This window comes from Chelonoidis abingdonii, chromosome 24 (assembly GCF_003597395.2).
Source record: "Chelonoidis abingdonii isolate Lonesome George chromosome 24, CheloAbing_2.0, whole genome shotgun sequence".
Lineage (NCBI taxonomy): Eukaryota > Metazoa > Chordata > Testudines > Testudinidae > Chelonoidis > Chelonoidis abingdonii.
Window position 1 is genome coordinate 6,377,148 of NC_133792.1, and position 12,832 is coordinate 6,389,979.

Below are 12,832 nucleotides of genomic sequence, written 5' to 3' on the forward strand. Positions count from 1 at the left end.
AGAACCTCCTCCACTGCTCCTATGGTGAGGAGTGTCCACGCCTCCTGGATAAGGAGTTGCTCATGAGAGGAGTCCCTGAAGAGGGATAGGAACGGGGGTGGGAGGGAGGATAGGAGCAGAATTGGAGAGAATATCCCAGTTTTACCGTGCAAAGAACCTAGTGGTCTGAAGTTATTTGGGACCAAGCACGGTAGAAGTGGGATAGATGGTCCAAAAAACTTGTGGAAGGGTCCAGTGCAGAGACAGGTGCTCCATCCTTGATTGGACATTCAAAAGGTATGCTTTGAGCCTGACGAAGGTTTGTTCAGGCTCTGTTCTTGCCCCGGAAGATGGGAGGGCATGTGGCTGCCATTTCTGCCCCCACATCTATAAAGATCCTGCCTTGGCCAAGGAGGATTTGATCTCTGTTTTTGCAGTTGGGGCTTGAAATGTTTTCATTGGATTGCCAGGGTGTGCATACCCAATGACTTCATAGTCGCCCAGGAGTCCTTTAGGCTGTGCAGCCTGGAGTCTGCTCTGAGAATAACCCTGTGCTTTCGAATGGTAGGTCCTGCAGGGTTTGCTGCACCTCAGGGCAGCTCTGATGCTTGTAGCCACGAGCTCCTTCTCATGACTATCCCAGAGGAAAAGGTGTGGGCAGCCGAGTCTGCAGAGTCTAGCAAGGCCTGCAAGGAGATCCGCGCCACTGCCTTCCCTCGTCAATAACTGCCGAGAACTCGGCTCTAGAGTCTGTTGGGATCAGCTCCTAAAACTTCCCCAGGGAGGCCTGTGAATTGAAGTTATATCTGCTGAGGATAGTTTTCTGGTTCACTATCCTCAGTTGCAGGCCCCTCAGAGAGTAGACCTTTCTACCAAAAAGGTCCATCCCTTTCGACTCCTTGGATTTAGGGATTGGTCCCTGCTGCCCCTATGTCTCCTTGTCATTAACCGCAGCCACTACCAGTGAGCATAGCTGCAGGTGTGAGAACAGGAACTCGTAACCCTTAGAAGGGACAAAATACTTGTGCTCCATGCCTCTAGCAGTAGGCGGGATGGATGCAGGGGTCTGCCACGGAGACTTAATGTTGTTCTGGATCATTTTTATCAGGGGCAGAGCTACCCTGGAGGGGTCTTCTGGTGCTAGGATGTCGACCATGAGGTCCTCAGGTTTGATAACCTCCTTTGCCTGCAACCCCAGGTTACAGGCGATCCTCCACAGAAGGTCCTGGTGGACCCTATGGTCAATCGGTGGAGGACCCGAGGTAGAAGCCCCTGCCACTGCCTTGTCCAGGGATGAAGATGAGGAGGCTAAAGGTGGCATGGGGTCCTCCTGACCCTCCAGCTCTCTGATCTCCTCCTGGTCAGTGCCAGGAGCCTCTGAGGTGACTGTTGTTGCAGGGGGAGTAGCCTGGCTCTGCAGTCTGACTTGCATCAGAGTCAACTCAGCGGCAACTTGGACAGATGGTGGGGCTTCTGCCAACATCATCTCAGATCCCTGAGGTGTAGGCCTGTCATTGGAAAAACCCCATTCTCAAGCCTTATCTACTGCTATATACACTAACTATACAACTAACTAAGAGTTAAACTACAACTATCAGAACGTACACTAAGGGAAGCACATGCTAGGCAAGCGACTGCTGTTCCAACAAAGGAACTGAGGAGGGGCTGGGTCAGCAGGACCATATATCCAGGGGACTCCCCAGACCACCCGAAAGGAGCTGCTAAGGGAAAAATTTCTGGCATCTGTGCATGCGGCATGCACGCACCTAATTGAAACTGATATGAACAAACACTGAAAGAATATCTTTTACTGTACCAACTTCTGTTAGTGAGAGAGCTAAGCTTTTGAGCTTACACAGAGCTCTTCTTCAGATCTGGGAGACTTAATTAGAATGTCAGAGCTAAATACGAGGTGGAACAGATTGTTCAGCATAAGTAATATGTTAACATAAATTGAAATATGTTAGTTTAGCATTAATGATCTCTTCTACTTTGTATTTAATGGTGATGGTCTGATTGTTTCCCAGACTTGAAGAAGATCTCTGTGTTGTAGCTTGAAAATTTGTCTCTCTCACCAACAGAAGTTTGTCCAAAGAAAGATATGACCTCACCCACCTTGCGTCTCTCACAGATATTGGGACAGGTTAGCTAGCAATCCCAATTCATGGAATTACATTTTATCCCCTTCCATTCTCCCTGCAGTTTCCATTAGGTATGGTTCTTCTTCACCATGTCCTGTGCTAAATGCTTACATAGCCTTGTGTGCAACTGTTAAACAGGGGGCCAGCGTAAGCAGACTTAAAGTCTCCTACAAACCTATGAGATCGTGGCTCATGCAGCTAGGGAAAACAATCTCATATGTGATTGTCACTGCTCAATTCCTGCACAATATCAGCCTTGTGGGAGGGGACTCACTAATGTGTTGGACTAGTGTGTTTGTGAAGGACATTAGAGAGAGTGGGTGGAGGTTCCCTGCTGAACACTGGTGGGAGTGGGGGAAATTTGCAATGTGTGCAAGCCAGGGAGGTCATAAAGGGGGAGCACCGTACTTCCCCACTGGCCTCAAAAGTCAATGTGCTTTTCAAGAACTAGGTATTCTCATGCCAGAGCTTGAACACAGGACCCCTCAAGTTGTGCCCTGTGGCTACCTGTTGTGTTGCATTGAGCGTTGCCAACCCTCCAGGATTGTCCTGGAGTCCCCCAGGAATTAAAAATTAATCTTTAATTAAAGATTGTCATGTGATGAAACCTCCAGGAATTCATCTGATGTTGGTAACCCTAGCTGCATTAGCTGAACTGGCCGTGGCAAAATGGTTGCTGTGCCTCACCCCCACTGTGGGTGCATTGTGATGACAGGTGAAAGGATCTCTATCTGTAGCCAAAGGGGATCAAATTCTGCACTCAGTGTTCTGCCTGGCTGGTGGATGTAGGGTACCACCTGGCTGGCATTTGATTGGCCTGGCCTTTTTTTTTTATGGCTTTGCCAGAAAACTAATTTAATCTGCTGTTTGTTTTTTTTTAAGTGGGTCTAAAGATTTGCATTATTATTACAATACACTGGGATATCCAGTGTTTGAAGTTTCTGTGGCCAGCTGCAGCGTTCCCACCTCCACAGTTTAAGCGATAACAGATCAAAACTGTTGGAAATCCAGCAGCCGCGTGCCACCCCCACGCAAGTGATCCGCGTGCGGGTGAGAGAGGGCCTGAGTCGTGCGAGAGTGAGGAGACGTGCAACATTACTGATCTCTTAGCTATACATGTTATCTCTCTAGATACTATTAGGGGCTGTTGAAGCGGGGGTTGCGGAGTCGCCTTGTGGTTGGGACTGTGGTAGGCTTGCTTTGTGAGTGGGGATGCCGGGTAGGGTGACCAGATAGGAAGTCTTAAAAAATCAGGCCGGGGGTGGGGGGTAATAGGAGCCTATATAAGAAAAAGCCCCGAAAATCGAGACATCTGGTCGCCCTAGTGCTGGGTTTGTTTTTTGCATTGCAAAGGTGCTAACCCTGGGTGGATGGCGGGGGGCGGGGAGGGGGCGATGTTTCACAATGAGGTTCGCTCCCCCTTGCAGGGGCGCAATGCGCGCTAATGGGGGGAAGGGCACCTCTGGGGCCGCCATGGCCACCCAGCAGCCGAGGCCCGGCGTTGCTAAGGCATGCAAGCGGGAGGCTGTTGCTAAGGGCGCCATAGAGTCCCGCTAGGGCGGGAGGCTAGAGAGGCACCCGGAAGCGGGCTCGTCTGGCGTGGCGCCGTGGCGGCTGCGGGGCGGGATGACGGCGGTTGGGGCGAACGGCGGCTGACGGTTGGGAGCCGTGCGCGCGCCGGGCTCTGCGTCCTGAAACCGCCGTTATGTACTCGGCGCCGCCGCCGCCGCGACGGGACTTCATCTCGGTGACGCTGAGCCCCGGGGAGGCGGCGGGGGCAGGTGGCTACAACAACAGCAAGGCCTGGAGGAGGCGCTCCTGCTGGAGGGTGAGGGGCCCGGCTGGGGGGCAGCTTCCCGCTGGAAGGGGAGGGGCCCCGGTGACGCGGCTCCCCGCCCCCTCCCTGCTGGAGGGGGTCCTGCCCCTCCGCCGGGTGCGGGGAGACCCTGCTGGAGGTTGAGGGGAACCTGGTAGCCCCAGCCCCGCGCTGGAGACGGGGGGGCGGGCGGCTGGGGATGGAGGGTGGCACCCTAAGTGGCGGGGGGGGGCGGTTTCCCCAGCAGTCAAGGGAAGAGGGAAAATCCCCCCAGTGTTTGAGAGGTACGGGAGGGGGTGGCAGGACCCCCATTGCAGCGGGAGCGATGCTCCCCACTTGCTGTGGAGGAGGGTTGGGGAGGTCGCCGACACTTCAGCAGGGGTGCGGAGGACAGGCAGTGCCCACTCCCCCCACTGAAAGGGCACCCTGGGTGGGGAGGAAGAGGGCATGAGGCACCCCTGTCTGGGGAAGTGGGGTGACAGGCCGGCATCTCTCTTCTCCCAGTCTAAAGAAAAGAGGTAGGATGTACTCGGCGGGGCACTGGACACTCACTCCCCTCCTTTTATCCTCCCCTTCTCAAGGAAAAGAGGTAGGATGCTGGTGAACATGTTCATGGGGAGGGTCTGGGGTCACACCCTTTCGTCTCTCTCTTGAGACAGGAGAGAAATGAGGTGAAAGCGTTAGGAACTTCATTCCCTTCCTACCCTGGTGAGCTGCTGCAGTTCTGCTTGCCGGAGGGAACCAGGTTGGGGATGATGAGGTAGTTGTGATAAAAGGTGACGTAGCAATAAACGTCTCACTCCTTGTGTTGGGGAGGGATGTACAAGATCAGTGTATAGCAGTAGTTCTCAAACTTTTTACCTCAACCCCCCCTTACCCTGTCCGCCTCCCCCCACCCCCATAGCCGGGAGCAGGGAAGGCAAGCAGGAGTAAAAGGAGCTGGGGCTGGCAGCTGGGGCCCCGGGTGTAGAGCCAGGAGCAAGGTTGGATAGCTCTCCCTCTCTGCCCCCCTGTGGGGGAGGCCTGGGCCCTAGCTGCACTCTCTGATTGTTCCTCTGTGCCCCCTAGGGTAGTGTGCCCCACAGTTTGGGACCTCTGCTATACAATGATCAGTTTAGGGAATACAGGAAATGTATGTCTATGCTGGTTGGCAGAGTGAAATGTGTTGACATGTCAGTCTTCACTGAAATGTTTGTGGCCTGTGGTTGCTTGCAACAGTGTGGATGCATCTGGTCTCTCAACCCTGGTAGGAGTGGAGTGTAAGGCTTGTGGGAAGTACCCTGGGGCAGAAGAGTTCTGGGAAACTGAGGGATGTGCCCAAATGCTGCTATGTCCAGTGAGGGGAGGGTTTCCCAGTGCAAAAAATTAGCAGCAAGCTGTTACTCTGTTTTTTTTTCGTTTTTTTTTTTTAAGAAGGCTAGTGAAATGGTATGTATGGTGTGGGGGCACTAAAATATACAAGACCCAAAATGCTATCACTAAATGCAGTTTACTGAACATCTGTAATAGAAGGCTGGTTTTTACTGTACTCTGGCTTCTGATTTCATAGGATTGTACTTAATTGTGAACCTTCTCTTGTCTTTTATTTTCTTGTTAATTATGCTGTTGGTTTACTGCGCTTTCCCAAAGCTGAATGTGGGTGGTTGTCTTTTTTGGTGACAGTCTCTTATTTACATAACAGTTTCACAAAGAGTGATTGTTCGAGGTGGAGTGTCTTGCTTTTCCTATCCAGCCTGAGATGCTTATTTTATTTTTAAGCTTCCTCTTTTGATGCACTAATGTCATTTTTTCATTCTCCCTCCTCCCCACACCTGTTTTTCTTCTGCTTTGCATGTCCCTTGTGTACACCTTGTTGGCCAGAAGGGAGGAGCCTCTTGGCTCTTTTCCAGAACCAAATCTGGGCAGATGCATAGATCAGCCAGTGCAAGGTTGCTGTAAAAATCCGTGTACTGTAGCTGATGATCTGTCCAGGAGATTTATCACAGTGCAATTTCTCAAATCTCTACAGACTCCGGCAGTGGGTGGCCCTGATATTGTTCTCAAATCTAGCCTACCATATGCTAGCATGCTGTGTTGCTAGTTTCTATATCATGACAAAGTAACTGATCTGTTTTCAAAATAGGAAACAGTGTAAAACTTACACATAATCAATTTAATTTCTTACTCTGAAAGAACTTCCATGTGTTGGTTTGTTTGACAGCAATGGACTGGCTTTCTACTTGTCATGCTAAAGAGTCTTCCTCTTATTTATTTTCTCTCTCAAAGAAATGGAAACAGCTTTCTCGACTGCAGCAGAGTGTAATTCTCTTCCTGTTTGCCTTCTTGGCAGTCTGTGGAGTCATTTCATACACAAACATGGAGGAACAGTGGAAAAGTACGTCTTTTCATACAGTTCAAGGTTGCCCTAATAAATGTCATAAATGGTTAAAAATTGCTTATTAGTTTTTTGTAATTACATTTTTACAAGGTGTGCTCTGCGTCTCCAGAAAAAAATATTTTATTGAGAAGTTTAGTTAAAGTGACATACATTTTATTGCAAATGTTCAGGTAGAAATTACTCTATCCATTCCTTTTAAAAAATTTGAATAACAGTTGGTTCATTTTGGTTCTTTATCCTGAATATCTGAAGTGACATTTTGTTTTGGCTAATAATGAGTTTAGAGGCTGCAAACATCCTTAGTACTTAGTTTAAAAAATAAATGAAATATCAGCCCAAACCTAAAGACTTAGACGGTAAGATAAGCAATTCTCTCTTCATTGTGATTATGCAGAAGGCTTGAACTCTTTAAGCACTTTTGGGAAACAAGTCCAAGTTTGCCTTCAACACTGCCTTCTTACAGCGTTGAAAAGTTTTTTTTGTTTTTTTTTTAATCAACAAAAAAAATCCCAATCTGTTGTTATGGAGGCTTGTAATTTAACACTTTCAGTTAGACATGTAAGATCTGTTGGCTTCCGTAGCCTTTTTTTTTTTTTTTTTTTTGCAAAGGCATCACTTGCATACAAAATACAGGTGATTGATTACCTTAGGGCTTATCTACATTTGATGTGAGGAGAGTTAGTTTTCCAGCTAGCGTCGAAACTGTTAATTCCTTATGTAAGGTAGTTTGATGTGTACTGAATGTATTTTATACGTATAGGTCTAACGAACAAATCATCAGAAGATCAGAAGACAGAACTAGAAATCCCTGGATTGAAACCAGCAAATCCAGCTGTTTTACCAGCACCGCAGAAAGCAGATGCCAACTACCCAGAGCTTTCACCTCAGGTATTGCAAGGAAAAATGTTCCTCTTAACCCTATTTGTGAAAGCTACAAATAGCATTTAATTCCAGCAGTTGTAAAGGAAAAAGAAATGAAGGCCTGGTATAAGAATTAATTTCCTATGGGTAGAGAACTCAACTCTCAAGAAAGGCTTTGGTTCCAGTGTAGTATTTCTGGCTTTTGTCTGTATCCATAGACTTAAAGAGGAGAGAATTGCTCTGATTTCTGAGAACTCTCTTCTTAGCTCAATCTGAAGGAGCTAGTCAGCTGTCTAATAGGAGCACTAATATACAATGAAAGCATTTGGGAGGTAAGATATTTCTGGGATTCTCAGGAGATGACATATGGGCTTTGTTTAATAGTGAACTTGTGTTCAGTATGTTTCCTAAACCACTGGTGCGCTTGTCACTGCTGATACTTCACGCTGTTGTGACCTGGTATTCTAGGCTCCATTTTACTATGTTGATGAATCTGCTTGTGCTTGGTCTAGAGGCACAGGCATACCACCATTGCCTGCCTCCCATTCAGCAATATGTGCTCTAACCCCTCTAACTCCAAACCTCAGCCCAGGCTCTGTGGCTGGCTGGAGTGTGTACAGTTGCATATGAGTCAGAGGGTAGTTGGCATCTCTGGTAAACTGCAACAGCTTCCCAGAATAGGTGGAAATAATAGTAAATCTGATAGCTGTCTAACTCTGAGATCCCTTAAAAGTGTGTGAAAGTTATTTATTTTATGGATACGCTTCTAACGGATCATACAAACTCTCTGGTTTCCAAGAAATTCATTGGGGAAGTAATAGGAAAAAGGAACTCTGTTTAAAATGTGTGTATGTGTCTCCACACACATTCTCCTGTTCACACAATTAGTTCAGGGAATTTAGGATTCTTTGTTTTAAATGAAAATGATCTCTCATGTGATGCTTTCTTCTAATTTGTATAATGTACATCTACTATGAAAAAGAATTCCTGGTATTGGATCACTTCTGCATTGTGTAAGCCCTTAGTAACACATCTCTTTGTTATAACTAGTGTCAATTGTTGTACCTTCTTATATATGTGTTTATGACAAGTTCACATTTTTGACAGTGCTCTGTGTTTTTTTTTTTTTATATATATATACATCTATATCTATATCTATATATATCTCTGGTAATGATACAAGTAGCCTAATATCCTCACTCGTAACTGTTACCCAAGGAGCTATGTACAATTTTACCAGAGATTAAAAAATTCAAACATGATTTCCCTCCTCCTCAGCCTGTCTGGTTGAGATGAAGGGTTGCATGCTGTGACCTGTAGTCCCCTGCACTACATCTCTATATTAAAAATGAGGGTATTTTCAGGTTGCATTGTACAACTCTAGGATGCTTCTGGACTGGGTATTGGCCACCCATGCAGTAGATCATATACATCTTGGTTTACTTTTGCCTTTCTTTCTTAGAAACATTCAAAGCTGCTTCGTGTCCGACGTGGTCCTCCTAATCTGCATATCAGACCTCCACGGAGAGATGCAAGGGTAAAGGCCCAAGATGTTGCTGGCAAGACTGAGGAAGAAGATGGCCAGGCTGATAAAGAAGAGAAAACAGATAAGTCCATTATTAGGTAGGTAGAAGTATTTCCAACAAGTTACAATTTGCTGGAGCAGTCTTCTAGTTTTGTTTTTATTCTCTCAGAATCTATTGGGAAAAAGATGAATGTACAAATTTGTGAGGGCTTTTCATTGTCTGCCTAGAATGTTATTTTACTTATATGCTTCTTTGGGCTTGCATAACAGCAGAGTGTTGATTTTTGCTAGATTGATTTGCTTGGTTAGCTGAGTTTTTGGTGCCCAAAGGCTCTACTCAGGGTTTGAGGCCCCATTAGACTAAGCACTGAACCAATGACTTCATTGTTCAATATAGAAAGAATAGTAAAAGTTGACCACAGATACCTATGGTATGTTTACACTAGATATAATTTCCTAAATTTTTTCTCACCCTTGCTGCCACTGGTGCAGCTCAATTGGTAGTAGCAGTGGCACCTTGTCTGCACTAGTGTTCTAGCCATCATATCATCTAAACCCTCTCACAGTGATTGTAGAATCTTATCTACCCAAGCACTCCCAGCATTGCTACCACTGACTGGAGCGATACTATTGGCAGCAATGATGGTAAATCTAGGAAAACTACTTCAGCGTAGGTCTGCAGTATGCTATTAACAATGTCACTGTTAATGCAGTAGTAGTAACTGGATCTATAAGGTCTATCTTTTTTTAGCACACAAGCTTTGTGAGTTCACTCTGGGTAGCTAAAGTTCGTATTGAAATTGCGTTAATGTACAGATACATAAAAGGATGTTGTCAAAACTATTAACCCTCAGCCTGAACCTTTTCTTGACTTTGGTACTGTTTATAAGGTTTTACCTTCAGGAGTCTGTCTATGTAATTCTTTTCCAAACTGATTTATGATGCCACTTTGGTGAGAAAAGCATGTAACAAAACAAGCATTTTACATTGCTGCTATCCTGTGTTCACAGTTGAATTCTTAATTCTCATTTCATAGAATCACAGAATGTCAGGGTTGGAAGGGACCTCAGGAGGTCATCTAGTCCAACCCCCTGCTCAAAGCAGGACCAATCCCCAACTAGATCACCCAAGCTAGCTTTGTCAAGCCTGACCTTAAAAACCTCTAAGGACGGAGATTCCACCAGCTCCCTAGGTAACCCATTCCAGTGCTTCAAATCCATTTTGTCCAATTGCCTGACTGTTACAGATTTAAGATTAATTTGAGCTCCCTTGGTCCTATATTTTTTCTTGCACCCTAATTGTACGATAGTAACAAACAAACATACGTATGCTAATTAGGGTTATGGTCTCATTTTGCTGTTGAGGGAGTTACACATCCCAAACTGTGACAACTAGAAGAGGCAAGGAGTGTAATGAGATAGCAGTTGAAGCTTCAAAAGGCTGACTGTCCCACCATATCTTGTATCCTTTGCACCAAGGTCATGACAAGAGCATTTGCAGCTTAAACAAAGAGCAGTATTATTGCTTTGGACACATTTGAGTCAGTTGTCTTTCTTGCCATTGCACACAGTTGGGTCCTTTCTGACCCCTTCTTCTCCACTGGGAAAGAGAGAGACACGTTGTAAGAGAGCAAGATGTTCTTTTTCTGTTAAGTGCAAATATCTGCATCTGAATCTGACGAACTACAAAGGAATTCCTAATTCTATATAGGCAGATGCAAAATTATTTTATATACCCAATTTCAGATGAAAAATACACTGGGATATTTTTATTGCACTGAAGATTGATTGTTTACATTGAAGGGACACCACATAGACTGGGCCAGACCTGCATAATGTACATGTTCACAAGAAGTTGCACATTTACCAAAAAAAAAACACCAACACCCAGCCAGCCTTCTTCAGATGCATGGGTGAAACATTTACGTGCGGTTTCATTACTGACACATTGCACGAGGAGGAGTTCCTTACATAGTGGGAACGCCTGTTAACAGGCCGTTCAGTTCTGGGTGGATGTGGTTCCTGGCACTGCTCTTGATTACTGGGAGTGGACCATACCTTCGATGCATGGTTGTGTTACTCATTGGTTCTCGTTCTGTAGTATTCCTTCTCTTCTGTCCCGTTTATATTGCATGCTGCCATTTGTAATTTTCCCATATCTATGGTGGGGGTTTTTACCCCCGAAGCTATGCCAATAAATCTGTTGTATTAGGTGCCACCGACTCTGCGTTTTTGGGATAAATAGTTTGTGATCAGGTACCAGGATGAGGAAAGATCCTTTTGGCTCATTCATTTTATTTGATCAGCGTGATTTCTTCGAGGATCGGCTAGTTGATCTTTTCTTGAACTGATAAGAACAAGTTCAGGTTCCTTTTCTGCTTTCATGAAGCGTTGGTGCTGTATGGTTTCTTATAGGATCAGAAATACAATCAAAATGTGTGATGAAGTTTGCTGACATTTATAGGTGTTGTTTTCCGTTAGACATTTTGGCTGATCACTCACACTTTGATTACATTGTATCATGCGTTCCTTGTATTCGGCTGAGTGTTTGTTAGGGGATTTTGTTGGAAAGTTTGGCTTCTTGGTTTTTGTTATTTGTTGATTCTACGCGGATTTTGTTTTGAGATTGATTTCGTTAGTTATTAGATTCCATTTTTTCTTTTGCTCGTGTGGAGTTAGACGAACGAAGGAACTACGTGTATGGATTTTGATGGGCAGATTCCATGTACTGGAGGGAATCATTTTCTGAATTTCACTTCTTCCCAGGTTGTTTGTCTGCTTTTTTAGGAAGTGGAGGATTATGGGAATATCGATTGCCTTAGTAAGGAGCGATCACTCAGTGCGTGGTGGCGATTTTAGGAATCTTCTGCTTAAGTTACGTTTCTGTGGTAGGAAGGGTGGTTTTTGCTAGTCCCTCTGACTTCCTTTAAACTTGGTAGCAATTATCTATTTTAATTTTTTAATTCTGCCTCTTGATGGTTTTGATTGGCCTCGTTTCACTGCTGGAATTCTTGTGCTGCCCCTGCCACAGTGGCCAGCTTACTCTTGCGCTTGTCTCCGGGCAATTTTTAGATTTTTTCTGTGTGTGTTTTCGTATCGTATGTTTTTTTCTGTTTTGTTGTTTGTTATTCACTCTTCTCTCGTCCTGAGATCAGGCTATTTCTATATGGGCTTAGTTCTCTGTTTGATGGCTACGCTCTTCTCTCTCGTTCTTACTGTTGTCCTTACTGATTCTTGATATTGTTCTATGTGGGCTTTTGGTTCGTCCCTGTTGCGTTTGCGTGTTTGCGACGCGGAACCCTCGGTTGTGCGAATGTGGCTCGTTTTTGAACTTCAATAGGAGTAAAGGAAAATCTCTTCAATTCCTTTTTTGAGAATGTTATAACATATTGCCATTGCTGGTGTTACCGCAGGTTGAGATGTTCCTGTCTTTGTTTAGTCAATCACAGGACTTGATACTTGTTTGGTTGAGCTACCAGGCAGGCCCATTCCCTTTGATTTTCGCGCCCCGTAATCCCCGGTCCTATGGTTCTGTGCGAGGTGCTATTGTAGCATCTTATGTGTTATGTGCCTCATAGTCAGTTATCTCTTCCCCTCAGAGCTTGCAATACTAGTTGTGTTTTCTCTGACCCTCTTTGCCTCTTGGGCGGTTCTGGTCCGCCTCCTTATAATTTTTAATATTCTTTTGTTCTTCAGGTTGTCGTGTGGGAACGTGTGGTGAACAGGATGGTACGGTTCAGTGACAGGTGTTGGGAGTGGGGCTGCTTTTCTGTTTGGGATTCTGTGGTCGTCTCCCTTCGCTTCTGCCCTGATCTTGTTCTTTTAGACAATTTGTAACGCCATTTTGGTGTATCTTGGTGATTCATATTGGGTGGCCTAGGTTGTAACTTAGGGATTTTTGGTGGCTTACAGTCTAGGTAAATGTCTGAGCTTGCTTTGTGACTGTACATATGCAGGTCTGTGCGCAGTCTATGTGGTGTGTCCCTTGCATGGATACACAATCATCTTGGGGTGACGATAATTATAGCCCAGTGTTTTTTCCTCTGATTGGGTATATAATTAATTTTGATTTGCTACTTTAGTAGGGAATTTTCTTGTGTTCGTCGATTCGATGCAGTTTTGGGCACTTACAAA

General features: G+C 45.3%; 1 protein-coding gene across 1 annotated transcript in view; it reads left to right on the top strand.

Moving 5' to 3' along the window:
* Window positions 1-3,716: 3,716 nt before the first annotated feature.
* MAN1B1 (mannosidase alpha class 1B member 1) overlaps window positions 3,717-12,832 on the top strand; it is a 36,853-nt gene continuing 27,737 nt past the window's right edge. The window contains exons 1-4 of the mRNA XM_032777745.2: window positions 3,717-3,948; window positions 6,202-6,310; window positions 7,074-7,201; window positions 8,637-8,797. Of these exons, the coding sequence (XP_032633636.1) occupies window positions 3,826-3,948; window positions 6,202-6,310; window positions 7,074-7,201; window positions 8,637-8,797 (521 nt within the window). The 5' untranslated portion in view covers window positions 3,717-3,825. The remainder of the gene's footprint in view (window positions 3,949-6,201; window positions 6,311-7,073; window positions 7,202-8,636; window positions 8,798-12,832) is intronic.